This window comes from Onychostoma macrolepis, chromosome 02 (genome assembly GCF_012432095.1).
Source record: "Onychostoma macrolepis isolate SWU-2019 chromosome 02, ASM1243209v1, whole genome shotgun sequence".
Classification (NCBI taxonomy): Eukaryota; Metazoa; Chordata; class Actinopteri; order Cypriniformes; family Cyprinidae; genus Onychostoma; species Onychostoma macrolepis.
This window is the reverse complement of record NC_081156.1, coordinates 17,455,275-17,482,695: the sequence shown is the minus strand read 5'-3', so window position 1 is coordinate 17,482,695 and position 27,421 is coordinate 17,455,275. Positions and strand designations below refer to the sequence as shown.

General features: G+C 36.9%; 1 protein-coding gene and 1 long non-coding RNA gene across 2 annotated transcripts; both read right to left on the bottom strand.

Moving 5' to 3' along the window:
* Positions 1-492: 492 nt before the first annotated feature.
* Positions 493-4,138, bottom strand: LOC131531032 (uncharacterized). The gene is made up of 4 exons (XR_009268557.1): positions 3,416-4,138; positions 2,565-2,680; positions 884-956; positions 493-793 (listed from the first exon to the last, which is right to left on the bottom strand). It is a non-coding gene; the product is annotated as an uncharacterized LOC131531032 (long non-coding RNA).
* A 1,621-nt stretch (positions 4,139-5,759) lies between these two features.
* plppr3a (phospholipid phosphatase related 3a) lies at positions 5,760-18,771 on the bottom strand. The gene is made up of 8 exons (XM_058752442.1): positions 18,003-18,771; positions 14,937-15,040; positions 13,647-13,832; positions 13,268-13,397; positions 12,087-12,282; positions 11,495-11,552; positions 9,817-9,990; positions 5,760-9,120 (listed from the first exon to the last, which is right to left on the bottom strand). Exons 1-8 carry the CDS (start codon positions 18,028-18,030, stop codon positions 7,816-7,818), a joined length of 2,181 nt encoding a protein of 726 aa, XP_058608425.1. The 5' UTR covers positions 18,031-18,771; the 3' UTR covers positions 5,760-7,815.
* Between the last annotated feature and the right edge of the window lie 8,650 nt (positions 18,772-27,421).

Genomic DNA, 27,421 nt, shown 5'->3' with positions numbered 1-27,421 from the left:
AATCACCATCGAGTCAGGACATCTTTGGAATTCATCACTCTTCAACCCGGAAGAACGTGATTGCGAGTCCAAAACCTTGTAACCATCAAGACTTTCATCCGAGACTGCATCCGGACACTCGTCAATGTCCAAGGCAATGCAAGTATTGTACTCACTAAAAATAGTTGGGTTAAAAATGACCCACCAGATAACCCAATGGTGGGTTACTATAGCACCTACCTAATGTTGGGTTATTTTAACCCAATGGATTGGGTAATAAGTTTTACCCAATGCATTGGGTTATAAAATAACTAATTTGTTGGGTTATTTGGCCAAAATGTTTTAAAATGCTTTAACCATCCTGGTATTATTATTATTATTATTATCATCATCATCATTACTATTGCTATGTAAATAAATAATAATGTACAGCATACAAATATATGGAAAATGCTTTATTTCCATTACATTAAAAGTTGCAAATACTTCTATTAAATTAAATGACTGGTTGAAATTATGTTATTATTTCCTTATCACATTAGGTTATATGCAATTGTTTCAGTTTACAAGATAAATATAAATTCACAAACAAACAAACAGAACAAAGCTAGTACAGACAATGCAATTACAGTTGCAACAGGTTTGGTATACTCAATGTTCAAAATGTAAAATAATTTAAAGCATGTATCAACTGCTTGTAAAAAAGACGGCCTTGCTTCAGTGCCATTTCTCCCACAATAATGAAGGCTTGATTATGAGGGAATTGCCTTGGTTGCTCCTCCTCCTCCAAATACAGAATGAAATTTGTTCCGACCTTTAAACAGAAATTTAAAATGGTAAATATGCACACATACATCGGATCAAATAATACCCAAAAATGTTTTGTCATAAATGATGCACTTACCCACTTTGTATGGCAATGAAGGAGGATATCTGGCAGGGTTTTACTGCAACTTTAATGCAATCTCCAAGACCAACTTAAACAGAAAAACAATGGATTAATCTCCAAACAAGAATGGGGGAAGGGGGCTTTTCTAAGCCATGGTAGCAGTTTTTCATTTGATTTCTTACTGTTGTAATAATGGATTAATGTCTGTTATATATCAATTTGATTAGCCGTGTTACAAGAGTTGTGTTTGTATCATTGTAGACAGGTGTGTGAATTTTGAACTCTTTCTGCATGTTACATTGTTAAACTAGTGGGTGGTAATGTGAGTGTATCAATGACATACTGAATGAAATTTAAGTTATGTAAAAGCTATATCACTCGTAATCGTGTTGTTAGACTCTATATCAGCAGGCTGTGGTTATCTGTGGCCTCATACATGATCTAGAGTCTAATGCCAAATTCACACTATAAAGATGGCACAAAAGCACTTCTGAAAGTGGCATTTATGTGTCTTTACAATACTGTTTAAATGGCTCTCAGGGCATAAATGCCTTTACAGAATTACAAGTGCATACTCAGATTATGAAACGGGTCAGAGCTGGAATTTAGTTTACCTTTTATGCTGCATTGCATCTATAAAGAGAATTTTGAGCTGGCACAAGCAGCCTTAAAGGAGAAGTCCACTTCCAGAATACAAATTAAGTACAAAGAAATTACGTTTATTGAGGAAAACAATCCTGGATTTTTCTCCATATAGTGGACTTCTATGGTGGCCAACAGGTTGAAGGTCCAAATTGCAGTTTGAATGCAGCTTCAAAGGGCTCTACACAATCCCAGCTGAACAATAAGAATAATTTTTCTTAAAAAAAAAAAAAACATTTATCTACTTTTTAACCACAAATGCTCATCTTACACTAGCTCTGTGATGCGCATGTATGTCTTCATGCATTACGTAATCATGCTGAAAAAGGTCACGTGTGGTTAGTTCTTCATGTGTGTACTCGGTTCAAAAAGTTAGGGTAGGCGAAGAACTCCATCTAATTTTCTCCTCCAACTTCAAAATCGTCCAACATTGTTGTTTTACCTTTTTTGTAAAGGGCATTTGATTTTCTTTGCACGTTCACTTTGTAAACACTGGGTCGGTACTTCCACCAATGTCATGCATGTGTGATTATGTAATGTGTGAGGTTGAGCTAGTTCAAGACGAGAATTTGTGGTTAAAAAGTATATAAATGTTTATTGTTTTAAGAAAATGACTGATCATTTCGCTAGACAAGACCCTTATTCCTTGGCTGGGATCATGTAGAGATCATTCTGCAAGTGAACTTCTCCTTTAACTCAGCTATGTAAAACACCTTCACAGTACTCTTGTTTGTGTGCAATTGCTCAAAGGAATACTTTTGTCATTATTTACTCAACCTGAAGTTGTTCCAAACCTGTATGAGTTTCTGTCTTCTGTTGAACACAAAAGACTTTGTAGAATGTGTTTTTATTAATACTATGAAAGTAAAATATATTTTGTATTCAGCAGAAAAATGAAACTCATAGAGATGTGGAATAACACGAGGACGAATAAATGAGAACAAAAGTTTTATTTTTGGGTGAAATAACCCTTTAAGTGTGTGTTGGTGTGCTTGTCAGTACATAATGTAAAATATTACAATTTGGCATGAAATACAGAGCAGGATTTTCTCACCAGAAGAAACATCCAGAAGATCCAACCAAGGCTCTCTTCATCTCTCCATGCCCTTTAGAGCTCAAAGTCTATCTATCCCTGACATGTGGGTATAATATACCTTAGTCCAGAGTAATCTAAAATTAACAAAGAAATGGAACAGTTAAAATCAAACATTAACATAAGATGACTACATTTCCTACTTCAGTGTTGAAAATATAATTAAAATCTCACTTGTTATTATCTATCAATTGAAAAACAGAGACATGCATTTTTTTATGGTTTTGTGGGTTCCATATATTATTCTAATTAACTAACTGGTTTTAATACAGTACACCAAAAATCACACTATGAAAAATATTAAACATAAATCATTCCAAATAGCAAACAGATTAAAACAGTACTACATTATTACAAGGTTATGACTTCACACAAACACATTACAAAAATAAATATGAGAACATGATAAATAAAACAAATATAAACTACTTAACAAATATGTTAAACAAGTTCTAGTGTACAATCATATTTTCATTTTCACAAACTGTTACATGCAGTGCATATATAATACAAACTTTTTTAACTTTTCAAATGTGATTATGTTTGTTTTTGGAAATTCACCTTTAATTAGCCTTATTATTTTGCATTTAAGCTTCTTTTTGAGCATAAAATGTAATTACATGTAATAGAAAATGTAATAGTTGCATGTCCAATTATTTAGTTGTATTTTCATTTATCCACATCAGAGTGCACTTTCATCCAAGTGGTATAGTAAAAATTTTATAAAATCCAGCATCCTGTTCAGACCCTAATATAGTACACAAAATCAGTATTAATTTAATTTAACATTAACAGTTTGTATGTGACTATACCTTGAAACCGATAACGGTATCTTTTGATAATTGATGATAACAATGCCCCACTCTCTTCCATGTTCAGTTCTTCGTGGCTGAAGAAGCGGCGCGTGTAATCAGTGTAGCTCGCAGCGCCCTCTGTTGGTGAAAATAATCACTACACGATTGCTCTGGTAACCAGCAACTTAGAGAGAATAAAATGCTTAATTTCTGCGTGTTTCGTAGTGTTTTAACTTTACACTGTAGTTTCCTGGAGAAAGGACATTACATTTGAATAAAATGGCGACATACCTTCACTCAGAGTGGACACGACACCACGAAAGAGGCTCCGCTGGTCTTCAAGGTGAGCGCTTCTGCCTAATATCGGAAATGTAAGTTATGTAAAAAAAAAAAAATCCCCAAAATTGTCGAGACGAACAGAAAAAGTAAGGAAAACGTTTTTTATACGTTTGAAATCGATCTGCTACAAGCGCTCGTGTCGTTAGTCAAGAGTGCAGAAAAAACTAATTAAAGTTTCAGTCAACAGAGGAGATGTAAACAAACTCGTAGGAAAACAGAAATATTATTGTGTCAGGGCATGAAGACACTTTGTAATGAAAAACATTACGCACACATATTAATTTACCACTGTATCATCTGTCGCAGTTGCACCAATCGACCGTTGGAATTTAAATTTTAACCCAACTGGTTGCGTTGTTGTTGAAATAACCCAATAAACATAGGAATAACCCAACAAAGCAACCCAACATGTTTAACCCAGATATTGGGTACAGTAAATAACCCAACGTTTTTTAGAGTGTACATTTAACTAAACAAAACAGAGGTTATAAGCTATAGGTCCCATTATAAACGGCAATGATGGTTTTACTCAGGTGGTTAACTGACTCTTTCCATCACTGCATTCTCTGGTTTCTCTAATGGCTTCATTCATCCACTTTAGCTCCCCTTTGTATGTAGGAAGGAAGGAAGGAAGGAATGAAGCATTTATATAGCGCTTTTATTGTGTATTGCTATACACCCAAAGCACTTTACAATCATGTGGGGGTCTCTCCTCAACCACCACCAATGTGCAGCATCCACTTGGATGATGCGACGGCAGCCACAGGACAACAGCGCCAGTGCGCTCACCACACACCAGCTACAGGTGGAGAGTAGAGAGAGATAGAGCCAATCAAGTGGATGGGGATTATTAGGAGGCCATGATTGACAAGGGCCAGTGGCGGGAATTTGGCCAGGACACCAGGGTTACACCCCTACTCTTTACGATGAGTGTCATGGGATTTTTAGTGACCACAGAGAGTCAGGACCTCGGTTTTAACGTCTCATCCGAAAGACGGTGCTCTTTTGACAGTATAGTGTCCCCATCACTATACTGGGGCATTAGGACCCACACAGACCACAGGGTGAGCACCCCCTGCTGGTCTCACTAACACCTCTACCAACAGCTACCTAGTTTTCCCAGGAGGTCTCCCATCCAGGTACTGACCAGGCTCAGCCCTGCTTAGCTTCCATGGGCAACCGGTCTTGGGCTGCAGGGTGATATGGCTCTGGATATGTACGCGTGAGTGTATGTTTATTCATTTGTTTGTTTAGATTAGTTATGTGTTTTAGCGTTTAGTTAATAAAAGTTTTGTGCACAAATTACATGAGTTTCTGGTTCTGCCTTGCAAATTAATGTCCCTTTACGATTTTGACCCTTGCTACATGCTCTAATGCATTAATACTTAGGAAAGTATTTTCTGTGGCCACGAAAATAGCCTTTCTTCGAGTTGATATGAATTTACACTGAATGTTTGCTGGACGAACAGATTAGTTGATGGCAATTTAATTCTGCTACAGTTACTAGTGGCAACTGATATAAATAGATGTAATTAATCATAATTAATTTTAATTATTTATATACATTTCCCTTTTGAGCTGATTTGCTACAACAGAGGTGCTCTATCTAAGACACTGTGTCATTGAGGTATGTTGTGGCATAATGAATTATTTAACCGTGGTGATGGACAACTGTTGTGTTGCCCAGAGTCTTGGAAGGGGTGTAAAACATCACTGGCACAGAATTTATCTGGTTAGTTTGGGACATCATTTTCCAAAATGACATACAATAACAGTGTAACATTTAACAATACGGTTACAAACATTAACATTAGATTTTTAATCTTGGTTAAACCTCATTTTTAAACCTTATACATATATTATGAATTCATAAACACGAATTTATAAATCAACATTAGACTATTAAATACTGTAAAAAAATGTTAATTGTTGGTTCACAGTACCTAATGCATTAACAAACTAATTACAGCTTATTGTAAAGTGTTACTAATTGCCGTTTAACAACCATCACAACCATTAATAAGCATGCGTATTTAATTTAATGATGACATTAGCTGTAGAATACACTTCTTCTTTCGTAATCATGTACATACTGTTAATATTAGAGTATCCATAATTCAAAGCCAAGTCTCCTTGGTCTAAACCCCTTAATGATACTATAACATTGATCTCTAGCCCAGAACTTCCAAACATTGTGTCCTGCAGGACAGTTTTGGTCTTGATTGATAAAATGAGTATGAACTTGTCAAGCGGAAGATACTGTATGTCTTCTCAATCACATGATATTGGCAAACTCAACAGCCTTGATATCATCTTACAAATCATGCTAGTCCGAAATATTTTGCCCCATTGCTGTCAAAAGCTCAATCTCTGTATGTTTCTTCTTTTTGCTTCTTGTAATGTGGAATCACCTCAAGGAGGTCAAGTCTGTGCTGTAGGAGTGGCACATACGAGTCACTTCCACAGAAGCCTAGGCTGCAGATCTTTTTATGACCCACTAAGGGAACATTCACTCTTCTTGTAGAGCTGCAATATTGAGTCACAGTCTGACTTGGCCCAGGGCACTGAATGTTTAATGCACTATTCTGAAATAAGTATATGATTCGATCACTGTTTTTACAAAAGGCATGTCACGCCATATTCTCTCCAACTGTTTTAATAAACACAGTCCTTTCCTTAAATAGCCACACGGTAGGCCTCTCTTAGGATATTTGTGTCTTCAGCAGCTCTGGTTTATTAATTTTTAAAGATGAAAATCACATGAATTATGTTGGGTGTCTTTTTGACAAATTCATTAAAGATGGGCGATACTGACCCACGCAGTAGTGATTTATAAATCAGAAGAGATAACTCTCTTACAACCTAAAGCACACAATTTATCATGCCTGTCTTGGAAGAGCAATGCATATCACTGCAAACTGCATGTAGCATCTTTAAAACTAAGTGATTTATCTAATTTATGATATGAAATATGCTGTTGTGCGTGTGTTTTGTTTTAAATCTCACACCAAATTTTCGAAGAAATACTGGCGTATACTGTGGATGTAGTATTGATAAGCTCACACACATGAATTACTGTATGTTTTCCCCTAAAAAATATCTATAATGTAAAATATATTAATGCATGCCCTGTTATTAGCTGTAGTTTTTTTTGTTGATGTTCTGAAAAATGAAAATGAATCAATAAAGATGTAATACTCTGTGTGATAGTCCATTTATCAAAACTGTCTGAAAATACAGTAAATTTATGAAAGTGTAGAAGAAAAGCAGTGAACACAATCACTTGTTTTTCAAAATGTCTGAGAAAATCAAGGATTTTGACATAAAACGTCAATCAGAATTCACTAGATTCACTGATTAAAAGCAGATAATATTATTACAATTTTATTTTTCAAACTTTGTTACAAAAACCTTAACATTGGGCAGCAAAATGAAAGAGACCATCCCTGCTGATATATAACAGTCCATCCAAAGTCAAGACACATAAATAAACACACATGCAACACGTACAAACAAGCAAGAGTACTTCATATTTTAGTATAAAAAGGAGAACGTAACTAGGCCTACTTAAAACCGGTTCCATACACAGCAAAGTCATGAGACTGCTTACCTGTCCATATTCCCAGCATAAAACTGTCCCCAATGAGTCTGAATCATTAAAGAACTAAAACATGATGACTTCTTGTACAACACAATGTAAGTCTTTGTGTATGAATGAAACCTCAAATGTAAATATGGTTGGTTATGTCTTTACTCACGAGAACTTAGCTTCTTGAAAGGGGCAATGTTTTCTGCAAAAAACAGAAACCCATAATGTATTAATTACAACTTGATTTTGTATTTCCTTTTTTGAGGTTTGTGGGTCATCTTTCCTCACAGATTGTGCATGTACACTCAACAGCCTCCTCAAGTCTGTGTGATCCTTCTGGTGCTTTACTGCACTAATCCACCCCAGATGCTCCATGTGAGATAACCAAAAAGGCTGTCTTCTCTCGCCATCCACTGAAAACACAATTATTCACAATGGGTTCCTCCCAAAATAAGTTTGTAGCGTCCCTGCTTTGCCTACAGTAACATCTTCAGTCTTTAAATGGCCTGTTTGTTTGCAAGTTCTTAAAGAAGTGGTCCGGCTCCGGGTGAGGCTGCCCAGGCTCCCAGTCTTTAGCTGAGATCGAGGACTTACGGTGAAGTGAGGAATCTCGACTTAGACTGCTGTCGAGGAGCAGGTCAGGATGAGGTGGCGGAGGAAGGATCCCTGGATCAGGATCACTGGTAGAGGAGCAGAGGGAGTCTGTTTTCATGGGACGATAATCACGGACGCATTCCTGCCTGGGGAGTGTCCGGCTGGTCTCGTGGACTTCGGTGCTGCCATTGGAGGTGCTCCTCCAATCCCATGTGTTCCCATTGCCTGAAGAAAGACGGACCACTGGGTGATGAGGAGCGTGAGCGTCTACCGTGACAATGCTGCTTCTGTCTTGCTCCGATGGGATGCGGTAGTATGGAGACTCTGAGCCAGTGCTGGAGGTGGCACAGGAAGAGGCGGTCTCGGAGGACTTTGGTGTGCTGATGCTACCTGGACCATGTTGCTTAGACATTGCAATGACCTGCATAACCCGTGGCTGGTTGGGCAATCGTGGAGGTTCTGGCGTGGCACCTCCTTTCTCCGTCATGGACAGCCATTTAGCCCGTGTGGTGGCGCTTTTAGGTGACACTGGTGGTGGTCTGGTGGCTTCCTCTGGGATATGAACCAACTGTGGGGCACCGGGCCTCTGAGGCATCATCGCCCTGGCACCTCCTGCTGTTGCCGTTGCTCCCCTATTGGCTTGCACGGTAGGATAAAGGGAGGACGGCATGCCCAGATCGTCTGAATCTTCTCCTTCAACTCCGTCAAGTCCTTCTGCAGTTGCTCCTTCCTCCTCTTCCTCGTCCCTCAAGCTGAGACTGCGCATCTCCATTGATTTCTGCTTCCATTCGGACACCAGCTGTTTAGAACGCTGAGAGTCCATCGGCACATGGAAGGTCATGTGACGCTGAGCAGGCTCCTCCATTGCATTGGTGTTAGCACGGGGCAGTGTGTTACTGAAGGTCACCATGGTCTCCTTCCCCATTGGGCTGCGAGGAGCCAGGAGCTCAACATCTGCACTAGCCCTCTTTAGGCTGCCCATTGAGGCCTTCTCCCGACGCACCTTACGGTTCAGGCCAGCAACATGTGGTGGGGCCGATAGCTCATCGTTGCTCTCAGAAGCATGGGCCTTTTGGTACACCGAGTCATGACCACGCTGTGTCAGTTCTCTTAGAGGATCTTTTTGTGGAGGAGGGGGCTTCTTCAGGGGCCTGGGGTAGGACTCTTCATTGGACCTAAAGTTCCCCACTGCATATAGTGCCTGGAGTGTGAGAAACAGTAACGAGAGTTCATGAGACATTTTTTACCTCATGAAGACAAATTCATTGGATTGCACATACACCAAATATGCTCAAATATACTTATTTAACAGTTCATATTATAACATTGGCCATTAATAATAGAGAGTTGGTTCTCTCTTTGCTGCTATAAAGCTGCTATAGCTTCTACAAATCTGGGAAGATTTTCCACTGACAGGGTCATTTTTGGAGCCATGAAAATGTTTTAGTTTATTTTGTATTTTATTGTATTTTTACTGTAAAAATGAAACACTTATTGTTATTCAGTGCTACAGAGTGTGTTTTATTACTTTTACTTTTTGTCTGTTGACTTTTTTCTTTTACCTATTTACTATTGTAACGTAAATTACATTTTTAGAAATTGTTTTAACCCACTTGACTGGTTAGAGATATTATAACACAACAGCATATCAGAGGAAAGAGACGAAGCAAAGAGATGACATGGAGAGAGTGAAAAGGAGCTGTGAAATTGTTCCTGATGAATCCTGGAGGATTTCTCTTCCTCTATTAGAAAAGAAATCCTAAATATAGAGCTTGCAGTCGGCAGATTATAAAACAGTGAAAAGAGGAAGATAAATAAGTCTTGATATCCTCTGCTAACCCAAAATTCAAGCTGCCAAAGCAAAAGTTGGAGAGGCAAACTAAAAACAAATACTCACAAGATAAACAGCGATGCCAGCCCCTATCACAAAGCCCACGTAGACGTCAATCGGGTGGCTCCGATACTGGGTGATTTGGGTCAAACTAGCCAGGGCTGCTGCTATGGCAAATGCAAACACCAGCATAGGCTTCAGCAGCTTGGTACTCTCTGATATGGTGGCATTGAAGTACATCTGAGTAGAGAAACATAAGCATCACCTCATAAATATGAAATGACCTCTAAACGCTGTCTCAAATGAAACTTTTTCTTTTTCCAATTAAAATGCAGATTTTTGCTATACTTGTTTGTTTTAATTAAAGGGATAGTTCACCCCAACGTCGTTCCAAACCTGTAAGACCTTTGTTCATCTTTGGAACACAAATTAAGTTTTTTTGATGAAATCTGAGAGCTTTCTGACCCTGCATAGACAGCAACGCAACTACCATGTTCAAGGCCCAGAAAGGTAGTAAGGACATTGTTAAAACAGTCCAGGTGACATCAGTGGTTCAACCGTAATTTTATGAAGTTACGAGAATACTTTTTGTCCACAAAGAAAACAAAAATAATGACTAATGATCAACAATTTCTTCTCTATTCAAGGTCATAAAGCTCCCGGATTTCATAAAAAATATCTTAATTTGTGTTCCGAAGATGAACGAAGGTCTTACAGGTTTGGAACGACATGAGGGTGAGTAATTAATGACAGAATTTTCTTTTTTGGGTGAACTATTCCTTTAAGTTGATGTTTCACTTTTAACCCGTAAAGTTTTCCTTTAGACTTCTTTGGAGTCTTCTTTGAAGATTTTAAATAGTAGTACATCAAAATGAGGCTTGGGGTTGGGGGTTGGGGTATACTAATTTTTTATGCATGCTTAAAGCATGGGAATTTATAAGGAGATTTTTAAATAAAAGTTTAAAAAAAAATTGTTCTAGCTTTTTGATTATTGTTGTGTTTTATTTTTTATTTTATCAGGCTTGTTCAATTACTTTGTCCAGGCATAATTTCCCTTCCATTCCATATACTAGAATATGATATTTTATGATATTTGATAATCACAGAATCTAAGAGTTAAATGTAAAAATTTAGCCCTGCTACCTAATTTTACTTAAGTAGTAGCTACTTAATTTTACTTAAATTATTAAGGTTGATATTTGAGACATAGATAATTCCATGGGGAAAGACATGCAATTCCTAGTCCACTTTACTTGAGTCAGTTACCTCTGTTTCATTTTTTTTTTTTTTTTTTACAATAACTGGTTTGTATGCTTTTTTTAAGGTCCGCCAATTAGATTCTACAGGATAACACTAATACCAATTATAATTACCTAAAATACTCCAAATGTAGTTAAAGCAGCTTGACTTTCTCTCTTAACTGTCCAGAGAGAATGACTTCATTAACAGTTGGAATCCCACATTGAGTTCAACGAGGCATAGCTAACAAATGAAGACTAATGAGCATCTCAGGCTCTACAGCTTTGAGACTCCAAGCTGGCTGTGGCCTATATACTCTACACTTATTAGGAAATCAGCAGAGGTCAATCAGTTGACAAGGTTCAGTGCTGGTGCTGGATCCTTCTAATAACAGTGCTTGCTCAGTGATCACAGTGGCACGTTTTTTTTTTTTAAATGACATGTATTTTGCATCAGATTATTTTAAAATCAAAGTTCCCTGAGAAAAGTAAAGAGAAATGCTTACCGAGATGTAGACGGCTGCGAAGCCAGACAGAGTAGCGTGCTGGGAGGGGAAAGTTTTCCTGATAACACAGAGACAGACAAAAAAGAGGAAAAAGTGACAGCGACTTCAGTAACACATCACATGAATTATCACAGAGCGCAGCCAAGAGTTTTAGCATGTGAGGAAGAAATGTAAATGAGCCAAGGAAGAGATGCAGGAGGAAAGTACTACGCTTCAGAGAGCAAAACACAATTTCATATCTGTTCCATAGCCTCCTCGTTCTATGTGCTGCCTGACAAGGATTTGGGGAGAAAAAAGGATAAAATCCATTTGTAATCCTTGTAAGGAAATGCTGCAATGGGATAGAAACTAAAAAACTTGAAATAAACACAAATAATATCTATTTTTCATCCTGTTTAGTCCACACATTGGATATGCAACACTACAGGGGCAAATTGTGTGTGTGTGGATTGCATACAAATAAACAACACTTTGTGTTTTAGCACGTATATGCAAATATAATATGCAAATCAGGTAACACCCTAAACACAAAAACAAAATGAATTTACCCTGGCATATGTGAGAAGGCATAGTGTTGTTTGTGTGCATTCACCTTGCTGACAGGATGGCATACTGGTCCCGGCCTGAGCAGATGTCCTGGGTTATGTAGGGGTTTTTATCGCAGGCCACACCCGGCAGTGTGTAGTTGGGTTTGCACACGGTTAGGAAGAAGGGAGCATGATAGCCAGTGGCCAGCTGGATAACGTCAGTCACCAATGCAGTAGCGCACAGCCCAAACACATGAACACCTGTGTGGGGATGAGAAACTGTCAGTGCGGAACCGTGTGAACAGGGCCAGACTTGTTTTTGAGTCTTACGTAGCCAACAACACTCGACCATATGCTTCTACCAAAGTAGAAAAAACCTGTAAAAATGTCTGAATGCTGTCAGTGTATAAATAATGAATGTCAGAAGTCAGAAGAGGTCCCAACTCCTGAGTATTAAAACTAAGAATAAGAGATCTAGTGGACCGTCAAATAGTTCTCCTCGAGTACCATTTAAAGCTTTTTCGTGTACACTTTAGTAAGGACCAATTCTCACTATTAACTAGTTGCTTATTAGCATGCCTATTAATAACATATTGGCTGTTTATTAGTACGTATAAAGCATTTATTCTACATGACCATATTCTACATCCCTAATCCTATCTAATACCAAAACTTAACAACTACCTTACTGTTAATAAGCAGCAAATTAGTAGTTTTTTAGGCAAAAGTTGTTAGTTAATGGTTTGTTAATAACGAGACCTTAAAATAAAGTGTGACCAATGTGACTGTAAAAAAATGTGAAAATAGTAATGAGCATAATTTCATATTATTACACTACCAGTCAAAAGTTTGGGATCAGTAAGATTTTTTTTTTTTTAAATTAAAGACATGGACACTCTATGGGCACTTCTATTTTAAATAAACACTGTTCTTTCAAACTTTCTATTAATTTTATTATTTATTATCTAAAAAAAAAATGTCTCATAGTTTCCACAAAAATATTGTGGAACTGTTTTCAACATTGATAATAATAAGAAAAATCAGGACATTAGACTGATTTCTGAAGGATCATGTGACACTGAAGACTGGCTTAATGACTGCTGAAAATAAAATAAAATACTATAAAAATCAAATAAATACAGCTTTGGTGAGCATAAGAGACCTCTTTAAAAACATATGTCTGACCCCAAATATCATTTAATTGTAAAGTTTCCCATTCCTACACCTGAGGTATCTTTTAACATACCCACAAAGCGCACTGTTCTGCGTAAGAAGGAGTTGAAGTTGCAGCCTCCTGCATTTATACTGCCTTCTGAACCAGGGTGAATCTTCAGTTTGGACTGCATGCAGTACATCAAGGCTTCACCCAGCATGATCTAAGCCAAAAATGCACAGAAGAATGAGAGCTGCCTGAAGCAACATTACAGAAATCCAATCTGTCAAGTGTTTAATTATGCTTTATACAAGATGTTAAAACTCGGTCCTTGACCATGCAATTCACTGGCCATGCTGTTACTGTCCACATTGCATCAATGAATAGAGTAACAGGATTTTGTGTAATATTCACAGTAGCAACAGTGAGATAAATAGGTTAGGCCGTTTATGAATAGAGTATGAACACTCACAGACGCTGCAGGGCCAGCAAAGGCCAGGCTGAGCAGCATGAGCAGAGGGATGAGCTCGTCTCCCGTTTCCACATAGGGCATGCTCAGTGTGCGGTCATGGCAACGGAACCCAACTTTGGCTGGCTGTAATACGTCTGTCAGCTCCAAGAAGTAAAGAGAGATCATGGAGGATGCCACTATTGGCAGCTAAAAGGGAAGAAAAAGAAGAAGAATTGTTGGGTTATGGGAAAGGTGGCACAGGAGAGGATTATGCAGGGAGGAATCAGTCAACATTTACTGCATGGATACCTTCATGAATTATTCATGCAAACAGTATTAGGCATACAGTGGTCCCAAAAATATTTGAACACTTAAGCCAAGCTTAAAAAATGCATGAATGCCTTGGCTTGAAATAACAAAATATAGCATTTGTTTGAGAAAAAAGTATAAACACTTTTTGCATATTGTAAAGAAAAAAAAAACTCATTCTTCAAACTTTCTATTACTTTCTTTCAAAAAGAAAAAATGTATTTGAACTATTTTAGAATATCAAACATTAATGTTCATAGTAATGTGTTTAACAACACCTGTAGTAAATATCTAGAGGAACTGACTTTATACAACCACTAAAACATGAGACTAGATATTTCTATTAATTGCAAAAAAGTTAGTTCTGAGGAAAGCTTTGTTTGCAGATGCCACTTTGTTTTACTTTTATTTTTTTAAATCCAATTTAATGACATTCAGAAAAGTGTAATGATATTCAGACATTTTCAGTGTGACTCAAGTGTATAAATATCTATGTAAACATTAAAAAAATAGGTCTAGCGGTTGGCGTTTCATGTTTCAACCATTTTCTTTGATGTTTACATCAATATTCTCTCATTGAATAGGAATAAAGCAGTTTAAGCCCAAATAATCCTTTACTGAAATCCTGTTAAAACCTCTTAACCCTGGTTAAAACATGTACCTCACCTACATAGGATAAGAAGTTGAGCATTCCCGTATCCCGCTTATGATTCAAATAAATGGCATCTGTGTTAAATATCAGTTCTGTGACATTTGCACGTCATGTCATGTCATTTATTACACAGATAAAATCACAATTCATTTTACAGGTTCATATATTTCATCATGTCATTGTATTATAACTCAAAGCGACATGTAAGTGGCATTCTATGCAGATGACGGTCTTTATAAGATAAGGCAGTGGTGCGTAACACGTCGTGCTATAGATGAAGGCAAGATGATGAAGCCTTGCAGAGATCGTTAAAGCACCACCAAAACAACTGAAACATGTTGACAGCATACCTCTACAAAGTAGAAACATGGCAGCAGGGTCATGCTGTCTTTGGGAGGCTTCTTCTTGGGCTTGTCTTTTGGAGACATCATTTTGGCATTTGGCCGAGTAAAATCTGAAAGTGAGAACAGAATAAGATCAAACACAGGATATTTACTAGATACTGTACATGTTATAGACCTTAAGCAGGTTAGACGCCATATTGAATTTAACACGGATGAAAACAATGTCTTATAAAGGTCTTAAATCACTTTTGGTATGTTGTTAAACAACGCTACTCTGACTAAGATCTGTTGAAAGATAAAAAACATCTGTGCCTATGCTTGTGGTATTAAATATCCTGCAACTTTTATTTGGCTCAACTTCAAATGGTCTTGGAATATCTAAGTGCTCAAATCAGCCTAGTAAATGGATCACTTGGCATGTTTGTAATTTGTTTTGCTAAGCATGCAAATATTCTGTGCTTCTGATGCAGATGGGTGGACACTAAGGCAGACACAGGGAGTCTACAATGAATACACCCATTAAAGCATCATTAGGGTTAAAGTTACTCATTTTATATCTGTCTCATCACTATGTACGTTAAATGACAGAGTATAACAAACAAGTATAATGTATACATTTCTTTATTGGCCTTAAAATGAAAAAATGCATTTTATGTTTGGAAAACTGATTTCTTTTTTATGTGATATAGGTTTCTTTCAGTAATGATAATCAATTGGAAAACAAGGCATGTTGTGATAAAAGGCTCACCAACCATATCCTCACCCATGTAATGAAATGCACTGGTCTTTGGGGGCTAAAAATAAAAAAAGACCTCTATATTTAGCCACAAAACTACTTTTTGTTCCATGACACCACAAAATATCATCCGTTCAGGATGTTCTGTAATGTCTAATGGTACCGCTTTCAAGGGGTTCAAAAACATAGCTTTATGACACATAACTGCAGTCCAACCAGAAATGTTGAGATTAACGGTTTTAGATGATATTACAGCATTGTGGTGGTATCTGATGAGGTAGACTGCTTAGCCAGTCAATATCAGGATTCAATACTGCTGCCTAGTATCAGATTAAAACCAGTTCTGTGACTATTAGCACTGTAAATGTTCGGTTCTGCATATGCCCACATAACCGATTAGTGACTAAGCTTCCCTTACTGGAGTTACCTTGTGGAATTCAGTATTGACTTAGCATGCAATAGACTGAATAGCCTCATCTCTCTCCAGGCGGACAGCTAATGAATGTTGGGTGACACATGGTGGCCGTATCGGCTTCCACGCCTCACACTGCACAAACAAAGAAGGCTCTTTTCAGGGGAGAGGGGACTATTTATCCTGCGCAACTTTGTTTGTCTCTGAAGAGAGAGGGGGATAAGGAGAGGGTCGGGAATGAACAGACTCAAGTCTGTGCTGTCAAGGAGTCTATTGGCTGGCAAATAAAAGGAGCTTAGCAATAAAGCAGCAATCAAGTCGGTCTGTGAGTCTCTTCAGCAATATGTCAGAGCTGGTGGGAATCTGGTACTGAATAAATACGTACTAAATGTAGAGAAAATGAGAGATTTTTCAACTCATTTAAGTGATCCGTCCTTTCCAGTGTTCCTTAATCAACACTGGAAAAAGATGTTTGAAAAGAACTTGACAGAAAGTCTGCAGACTCTAAGATAATGTAAAATGTCTGCAGTGAAGTGAAGGAAGTGAATTACAGATACATTAGCGGGTTGTGTAATTTAAGCAAAATACTGCTTTGAAAACCCACATTTTTTCATTTCTCAAAGTATGAAAGCAATGTAGCTGTTTTTACCTTGGGAATCCACTTAAATCTATCATCTATCATTTTTTTTAAAACAGAAAATTGCATTTTAATTAAAATACTGAATATTTTACTGAATAAAAAATAAAATACTGAATAACTTTTTGTTGTTGTTGTGGAAACAACATTGTGTCTTATGTGGATAAAATGTGGATATTTTTTCTTATTGCAAATTTAAATTGTGTTTAATGTTTTTGTTATGTATAGGCCTAGATTCAAAAATATGTGTTTGTTATATTTATTTTTTGTTTCAATAATCCTGCAGGCAGTTCTTATCGTTCATTTGCTAACGATATTGTTCCATGTTGTTTTCATTATAGACTCACTATTCTCATAGAACTAGATTATTAAAAAATTATGAAAAGACTTTACAGTTATCGTCCTTGGTGTGATGGTGCTATGGACCTTTATGCTTGGTTGTCTAACTTGAGCTACATACTGTTGCTATGGTTACTTGTTGGGTGAACACAACTTCTGTTCCTGAGCTTCTATTTAGCGCGCTCTTTTACGTTTTTAGCTTTGACTTACTTTTATCTGACTTTTTGGTGACAGAAACGTATACAAATTCTGATGAAATGTGTTTATTTATACTATTTGTAAAAAATAATATGCATATTATTAATGAAAAATAATAGATAGTTTTTAGGGACCCCCATCTATTTTTGTTTTGACTCTCTGTGGGGGAGGGGGAGGTTCAAGACCCCCCACACACACACACATCCCACCCTTGAAACACTGATCTACTGTACCAGCTGCGCCGCTGTCCACTACATGGTACTGAAACTGCTCTGACACATGGCTACAGCCGAGATGTAACATTGCAGGAGGATGAAGAGGGTCATCTGTGCTGAATAGAGCACACGCGATTTCACGGGGCAATTTGAATCTTTGGGTTTTTTTTTTTTTTGGTTTTATAGCGCATATAGCATATATGAAAGCCCAGCTTAAAGTTGAATATTTATATTTTCTCTTCTTTTTCTCTCTCTCTTGCAGATTTGGCATTTCAAAATGTCCCCGTGGTCAGTTACCATCTCACATACACCTCTCTCTCCTGAAATGGTGTCATGAATTATTCTGGGATGTCGTACAGAAACACCCAGCCTAATGCTAAAAATGAACTTTTTTATATTTAATGTGCATTTCAGAAAATAGACATACACACCCGGCACGAAATCTTGATTCTACACGCCAGGTTTCTGCATATCTGCTTTTTAAGGGCTCCCAGGAACAGGCTCGGTCACCATCAGACAGACACCGCTATCTCACCTCTTTCTCGTTGATGTTGGAAATTCATCGACTCCCTCCGACCCCTTCGCCGTCGCTTGGTTCGTCTGTGGTGCTCCAGCTTTCCTCAATGCGACTTAATCCATTTCACGCTTGTACAAAATATCTTTGTGTTCACTTCCCCCCTGTCCGCTGAAGGTAAGTGAACGGATAAAAGTATGAATGGAGCTGGACACTCCACTTATATTTCCTCAGCGTAGCAAAGTCCCAGAAGTAGATGTGAGTAATTTCCTCGCAATCGGGCCACTTTCTCATGGAGATCTGGAATACAGAGCTCTCGGATGAGCGGATAGTAAACGAAACAGGAATGCAGTGACTGTGTAGGGCACCGTGAACACAAAAGGCTACTGGGAAGGGGGTATCTTGAGGGAGGGGACAGAAATGAGGAAGGAGGCGGTCCACTTTTTAACACAAACACGCGGAAAGCATCTTAACCCCCGCTTATTTCCAGTCATCAACCCGTAATGTGTAACAAAAGAGATGTGGAGACGCGACAGATTGTAAGGGAGTTCCGTTCACGAGCGCAAGGGTTAATTCGCTCCTCTCTTTGTGCGTGTGCATCGACCGCTCCATCACGCTGGACGTTATCTGCACTTTTAGAAACTGAGATGTTCTTAACGGAGCAAATGTCTTATGTGGACCCATGTTAGACAAGCGTGCTTAGGGTCTTTGTTTATTTGTCTGGGGTGGGGCTGCTTTTGGACCATGCGCTCCTTTGTGTCTAGGTATGTTTCCAGCAGCACATGGCGCAGCACGCCTCCAGTGAGAACATGTCAGCGCGTCATCGCTTGAGTGAACCTGCATCATCCTTGAATCACAGGGCGACCATGAGTGATCCTGGTCTAGGGTTATTCTGTGTTTTCTGCAGCATTTTTGTTGATCACGGTTTAGCTTTATTAGGAAGATAGAGCACTCAGAATGAAAACATAGGCTACTCATATCCCCGTATTATAAAAATGGCAAAATGCAAGAGCTAATTTAATGAATATACAGTAGTCTTATATGTAAATGCTTTTTGTTTCAGGTGCTTAGTTTTTGTAATAAATGCCAGAAAATTTGGTTTGTTGTTTTGACAAATGTGACCCTGGACCACAAAACCAGTCATAAGTAGCACGGGTATGTTTACAGCAATAGCCAATTAATTATCAATTTTTCTTTTATGCCAAAAATCATTAGGATATTAAGTAAAGATCATGTTCCATGAAGATATTTAGTAAATTTCCTACTGTAAATATGTCAAATATGTAATATGCATTGCAAAGAACTTAATTTGGACAACTTTAAAGGCGATTTTCTCAATATTTTGATTTCTTTGCACCCTCAGATTCCAGATTCTCAAATAGTTGTATCTCGGCCAAATATTGTCCTATATCCTAACAAACATCAATGGTTTCATGTCTTGCTAAAAGCTTATTTATTCAGCTTTCAGATGATGTATAAGGGACAAAAAAATTGACCCTTATTACTGTTTTGTGGTCCAGGGTCACAAATAAGGATGTTTGATATGATCAACAGTGGAAGTGTTTAAAAATCTTTTTTTTTTTTTTTTTTAAATACATGAATAATGAATTTATACATGAATAATGAATGAATTTTTTTTTTTAAATACATGAAAACTTTTTTTATTTATTAATATTTATTAGTTATTAATTTATTAATTGCTTATTAATTTAAAAAACATTCAAACATGTTCAAGGTAAACAATATTGTTACAAATATCATTTATTTTTATTTATGAATATCATGGCGTTTTTGTGGAGTTACTCAATTTGACCTGAACAAAACGCTTTTCATAAAATAATCAAAATATGTAATGTTTTTTAAAAATGTAATGACAGTCATGACGGTCTAAAGGGATTTTCTCTTTTATGGGTTTCTTGTGATGCCATACATGTTCTCTACACCACACTGGCAGACAAAACATTTGAATTCAAATATTAATAATAATAATGTTTAAAAAAATAAATTAAAAAAAGTAACCAACTAACAGAGCTGGGTAATAACTGATTACATGTAATCTGGATTACGTAATCAGATTCCAAAAATTAAGTACTTGTAATCAGAGTAAATTAGCCTACCGATTATATACATATTATATATGTATATATAGTCCAGTTTTGTGGACATTCACACAAAGATCAGTCATTAGTCAGGTGGCGACAGCATTTGAACACTGCATTTACGAAAATCATTTCAGGTTTAAGAAGGGTTTCAACATTGCATCAACTAGGCTACTGATGAACACATTCATTTTTATTTGAATTATTACTCTGTAGGATTTTTAACCATGTATTATTAATTATAACTAATTAAAATGCACATATTCACATTATTTCTTAGTTACATGTAATGCAGGCATTCCAAACTTTTTGTCATCTAAACCTTATTCGCCAAATACATTTGCTTTAAGTACCCCTTAGATTTTAAAATAATATTTCAATAATTAAGTATCACATTTGCATGTTCACAGTTTCTTTGATGTTGATTATTGATCACATTGCATGCAGGTAAATAAAAATATTTCATCTTTTTTTAGTAAGTGTTTTATTTAAAACAAAGACTATTGAAATGCAAAGACGGTTCTCTTCTATACTTATAAATGGGAGAAACTGCAACACAGTTTGTTTTATAATGATTTATTTTCATTTAATTTTTTTTATGATTTAATTAATTGTCAGCTTTTCATTAAACTCACAACCCCTCTGCAGTTCCTTTATGAACCCTAGTTTGGGAAACCTCGATGTAATATAATGTTTAATGCACTTCATGTTGTAAATTACAATGAATGGAACAAATTTTCTTACTCTTTGCATTTTTTACTTCATCATGGTACAAGATAATGCTATTTAAATCAATGTGATAAACGAGTTAAATCAAAAGTAATCTAAAAGTAATCGGATTATATTACATAAAATGTGTAATGTGACGGATTACGTTACTGACTACAATTTTTGTCATGTAATCTGGAATCAGGAATGGATTACAATTTGTAAGTAATCTACCAGCTCTGCCGACTAACTATTTATGGCAAAAAAGGGATTAAAGAATTTCAGCTTAACAATGAGACCTTATTACAATCATTTCTATCCCACAAAAAAATCTATATAAAAATAAAAAAACAAGTCATTTTTGTTTACATTGATACATTTGTTTACAAGATACATTTGCATTTGTAAATAATAATATCAGAATAACTTAAATCAATCATTATCTGACAAGAAACAGGACACTAAATGCAAACGCAAATGCAAAACTCTACTGCAAAATCTCTGCTCCATTGCTCCAAATGTGCCATACCAGAGAACTGAAGCAAAATAAAATCAGCTCCTCCCCCTATTTCCCCCCTCTCCCACACTGGAAGAATAGGGGGTCTCGTCTCAGCAGTGCGCTTAGCGTTAGTTTCCCAGGAGACTGTGTGAGGCCTCTTGGGCAGTCCTCCTACACCTCAGGACTGGGCCCAGCTGCAGAGAGTTAATAAAATCATCAGTCAGCCATTCAGCCTCACTCCTCACATCCTCTCTGGCCAATTAGTCGCACACCTTATGTGGCTCGACTGCCTTCACAACATGTTTCACGCTCTCATCAATTTCATACAGACTCATTACAGACTCAAAATGGAGGATGAGGTTTCTCCAAGACCTTGCAGCTTCTCCAAGTCACAGTATTCAAGAGCTTCTCTCTTAAAAAAAACAACAACAAAAAAAACTCTTTTTGGACTCATTTCAGTCGAATGCTTTTGGGATCGGTTTGTATTCTGACAACTGACCTAATTATTGTGTCCAGATATGCTGCTCTGGTCTCCCAGGTTCATTTTATGGACTAGCACTGCATGATTGTATCATGATTGATTTTTGCCCAGCTCTCACTTCAAATCACATCTCATATGACCATGTACTTGAAATAAATAAGAACTGCTGTAAAATGTGTGGTGAGGGACCAGCTCATATGTCAAGGTATAAGTCCACTGGCATTTTCATTCTTTCCATGAGCATCCAACTCACTGTGTGTCCTGTTTTGGCGGATGCATGACATCATAGTGGCACCATTGCTGATAAGATTATGGAGGGATTTGAGTTGAGGTAGACAAAATAAAAAGGAGGGAAAATAGACTACTGCATCTCTGGAATCACATGCACAGATAGGTGGAATATTATAGTGCCATTTTATTACCAAGGCCTGTTCACACCAAGGATGACAACTGTAACAATAACTATAAAGTTTTAATAATAATTCTAATTTGAGAATAGAGACGTCCACACCACAACAATAACACACAGAGGAACGGTATGGTTGGAGTCATTTTCAGAACGTTTTTTTCTCCAGCTGATGAATGATAAAAAACAACAACAACAACAACAACAACAGCATTTCAAAGAGCTGCAGCATTAAACTTAAGCGTGTGCTTATAAATAAACAGAAAATTAACATCTGCTGGTGTGGAGGCATATTTATCGTTATAATGATCTTTATAGTTATCGTTCTTGGTGTGAACGGGCCTTCCCTGCTGAACAAAAACAATAGAACCCTGCCCAAAACACAATAGAAAATGTAATGGTTTTAATGGTTATAATGGGAATTGTATTGGTTTTAATGGAAACTATAATGGTGTCTACTGGTATGTGATGGATTATATTGGTGGGATGTTAAATCCTATTGGAAAAATGCCCAAAACACACTACAAAAAATGAATTTTGTAATGGTTTTACTGGAAAAAGCTAATGGGTTATAATGGCATTTTAATGGAAACCATTGGAATTTCTGTGATGGTTTCTACTGGGCTTCTATTGGCCCTACTGGGTTTTTATTTTAGCACGGTTGATACAGTAGTGTGATTCTTCATTTCTATGATTGGTAAGGGAAATATGCTACTAAAAACAAGAAAGGAATGGTGTTTCATTCACAAGTTCATGTTTAGGCAAAACCTTGAATGTTTTTAGTCTCAGTCCTGCAAAATAGCACTGGAGACCCCTTGTGGCAGAAGTTTGCCATCACAGCTGTGAGTCTCGCGCGGAATCCTTTGGGAACCTTGGATTTCTTTCTTTTGACAAATGCAGAAGTGATGCAATTACATTTAAATTGTTTTCTGGAGGCAACAATCCAGTCAGTGTGATTGAGAAACCAAAACAAACATTCCATTATGTTTTCATACATTGCTTCTAACAGCAGGGGAGATAAGTTGTAAAACTGCAAACCAAATGCAATGTGCTGCATCCATTACCATAATTTGCAATATTGTAATACGTTCATATTGTTTTTTTTCGCCCAAAGTTGCTCTGTCATTTTTGATGAAAGTCAAACAAATGTTTTTAAATAAATAATGTGAGCGGCAACATTATTTTGGAATCAGTCAAAGAAGTGAACTATAGACATAACGAGGAAATGGGAAACAGGAAAATAAGAGTCGCAATTATACAAGGCTAAATTGTATGCCATTATGCTGAATGTTTGCATTAACAATGGTACTGTAATTTATGTATTTACAAGGAACTTTTTATGACTTCACTGAATCAAACAAAAAATCAATCAAAAGCATCAATATTTAACTTTATCTATACTAAGTCTACACCAGAAACTTCTCTGGTGAGTGAAGCAACACGTTGAATACACAGACACACTAAAATAGTAGTTTTTAAATGGTTTTAAGTGTAAATGCAGTTGTTAGTCATGTGCAGAAGTGAGCATAATTTCATATGACCTTCATGTCTGTTTTGGGTGATGTTGAATCACGGGGCCAGCGGAGATGACAAGTTGAAGGTGATGTTCTTTCACTCAGGCTGTGAGACGTCTGCCAAGTAAGCATAGATCATGCACTGCGGGTTGTCCAGCTATAGAACTAGATGAATAGCTGCATGTCATCTGTGTAGCAGCTGAAGAAAAATCCATGTCTCTTTAGCTCTAACCCTAATCAAACACACTTGAACAAACTAATCAAGGACCTCGGGATAATTAGAAAGTTACTGGCAGCCAAGTTTGATCAAGGTTGAAACTAAACTCTGCAGGAAAGTGGACCTTGAGGACCAGAGTTGAGAACCCCTGTCCTAAAAAGTATTATGCTGTGATGTGAACAGCCACAGAGATACAGGACAGTCACCAAATCTGATAAGGCAAAGGTTACCGAAAGCTTATTAAGCTATAAACGTGATTCAGCCAAGAGCAGTGAATGATTTGTCTCAACATTAACTACTGTACTGTATAGGCAGCAGTAGGCATATGCTGCTGTCACTTTAAGACCTAATGCAGACGTCCAATTTTCTTCCAACTGTTGGGAGAACACTTAAAGACATAACCGACTGTGTTTGTGAATACTTGTCAAGATGGCCATTTTGACACAATTATTTGCGTATTTGACTGTCTAAATACCAAAATAATGGTTTATTATTGGCATCTATATTGTTTCATAAAGAACATCCATGGAAACTTTACATTACACAAAGTGTTTTTCGCAAGCTCCCCCTCAAACGTCTGTTCTGGGATTATGTATGTTTGGTGAGCAACAAAAATTAACAACAGCAATTAGCATCAAAAGCTGGGTAATTTTGTCTCTAAAATTCTTTTACTTTTTTCTGCTTTCATTTGGAGCTAGAGATATGTTCTCTGCTCCTGGAGGGCCAATGTCTTGAAAAATTTAGCTCTGACCTTCTCCAAGACACTGGCCTGAAAGTTTTTAATAGAGGTCTTGAAGACCTTGATTAATTTTAGGTGTGTTTAATTAGGGTTAAAGGACATTGACCTTCTAGGAACAGGATTGGACACCTGTGCTTTCACTGTCTTATATACTGTATGTCACAGCTGATGGTTCAGTTTTGGTTTGCAATCTCAGTGCAGGTTAGCCATGTCCGCCTTAAAAAAAAAAAAATGTGCTTTTCATTTCCCTGTACATGTGCACCATTCACAAAACACATAAAACAAGAATTTGAATTTCTCATTGTGAATTTATTCCTCACAGCCATCATCTTTTTCACTGCACATGATATTTCATTAGACCTACACTGGTGCTTGCTTTTTGTCCATTATCTATCATGGCTCTGGCTACAGGCTCTGTATTCTTTGTCTATTGTTTTTGAAACTGCACATATAACATGTACTATGGATATAGTTTTCTGAGAAAAAAGAATGTAGAAATTCAGGATGAGTCACTTTTTTCTGTTTCTAGATTTGTGTTCTGTTTTAGTTTTCAGACATGTTGCATAATTAAAACTGATGTAAGCTCAGTTCTATAAATTTGTCACTAAACATTCTTTATTCTCTTACTCGCTATTGGATACCACATTAAAGATAATGAAAACCTATTGCTCATTTCTTTCTTCAGCTGAACTACAGTCCCCACCAGGCTTACATTTTAAATTCTTTATATAGATTCACAACTTATAATAACTTATAAATAATCACACCCACTTGCATATACAGTTGCACTGATAGTAATCATTTTAAAGTGACAGGTAATGTATTTATTATCATTATTAAGATTGGTATATTGAGATTTGAGTTAGCAACTACAGTTATTAATAATGGACAGATTTTTCTCCAGAAAGCATTCGGTGTCAGGCTGTGTGGGGTATGAAGCATTGACATATGGCAGCTCTCGCTCAGGTCATGTTGTGTAAACTGTAGCAGCAGGGTGGCACTACAGCTAAGGGCTACAGCATGAGGCTCACAAGAATGACGAGCAATGATCATAGCAGAGCTACAATTGTTAGACCAAAGACAAAATAGGAATAGGACAGGAATTACTCACTGATTGTAACATTGAAACAATGTTTTCCCGTGAAGCTACTTTGAAACAATATGTATTGTGAAAAATCTATACAAATGAACTTTAAGTTAATTGAATTTAATTGGTTAAATTAAACTGAGTTTTTTGTCAAGGATGTAAATGAGGACTACGAGTATCATTTAAAAAGTATTAAAGTACAGTGTCCCAGTTTTTTACTTGTGATCATGATTTAATCATTTTAAAATAAAAAGTCATTTTTCTCAAGATCTCAATGTAACAAAATAGTTTTCTTGTGATTTTAAGATAAGTTGTTTTCTTAAAGCTGCAGTCCGTAAGTTTTGCCTCTTTGTCGCCATCTGGAATTGCAGTTACTTGCATGAATCTAATGTTTTGAGGTGAATGTGTGGCAGTGAGTCACCAGTGTGAATATTTACTGTACTTCGCAATCACAGATTAGTCTATGTCTTGGAATATATGAGCCAAATAAGAATTTTCACCGGATATTGTCATCTGAACAAGTACGTTACAAGTCAGTCACGTTTGTTCTGACCAACTAAGGAAAAAAGCATTACCACAAATTGCGCTACCAATGGTGATTTAATCTTAAGATCGGTTAGCTCATATCACATCAAACCGTGCAAATTATTATTACTGTTATACTTTATTCTCAAATTAACAACACCAGCATTGTGTCACTATGAGTATTGTGTGTATTAGCATGTAGATTTCAATTTCTGTACAGTTTAACCTAATTGTCCCACCATTCGAATTTCATATTAAGAATTCTATTAACCCAAAAAGCACATTCAAACTGGTTTTCTTTCAAATACAAATCCTGTGTAATCCCAGGCTATCTGTAATCAGAAGCACACTTAAAACTGGAATATAATTTAATTTCATTCACGTGTGTTTCATATTACTGGCTAAAGTAAGGCGATAGTTTTGAACACTGGCAGGTTATGTCTCACATTTTTAAACAAAAAAAAGTTACGGACTGCAGCTTTAAGATCTTGATGTAACAAAATTGTCTCATTATCTTGACTTAATTTTTTTGTTAATAAAAAATTTTCTGGTAATAATTAACCACTCATTCTGGAGTGTTTTGATTGGTGGACACAATTGATCATTTTGCCTATTTCCCAAATCAGAGTTATGTTACATTGATTCAAACAAAGAAGTAGCCTGAAACAAACTTGAGCTCCAAGACTAGTGAAGACACTAGACACTAACCTTTTTATCAAACACTTAATGCCCAACCAAGCATGCTCACTCGCTGAAAAAACACAGCAACTCAACATAATGAGGTCATTGTTCATCAGTGTCCCAATGGAAACTGGCTGCTCGTCTATCAGTCTGACAGTCTCCTCCTCAGCCCCCTGACAGTCTCCCTCAGACAGTGTGCTCTAAAAACTTACTTTGAAGTTCGCTCTGAAAATGAATGCGAGAACACCATCATCTTGCAATAGTGAAAGAGTTTGACAGCTACAAACAACATTTCAGGCTGTTAACCTAGTTTAACATTGTTTAGCAAACACTGATTTCATAAATTTGGCATTGAATCAAGCATAAAGGGCAACGGTCACATTTTACAGAAATTATATCGAAATAAAATAACTAGCACAGATTGAGTGACTTCAACAGATGTCCTCACAAACCAACTGTTGCAAACCAACTGCTAAAAGTGAAA

Excerpts from the sequence above, each read along its gene's own strand:
- plppr3a (XM_058752442.1), bottom strand. The coding sequence starts at position 18,030 with ATGAATTTCCAACATCAACGAGAAAGAG. Across the intron at positions 13,398-13,646 it reads TTGCTGGCCCTGCAGCGTCT|ATCATGCTGGGTGAAGCCTT; the intron begins GTGAGTGTTCAT and ends TTTTTGGCTTAG. Across the intron at positions 12,283-13,267 it reads CAGAACAGTGCGCTTTGTGG|GTGTTCATGTGTTTGGGCTG; the intron begins GTATGTTAAAAG and ends ATCCCCACACAG.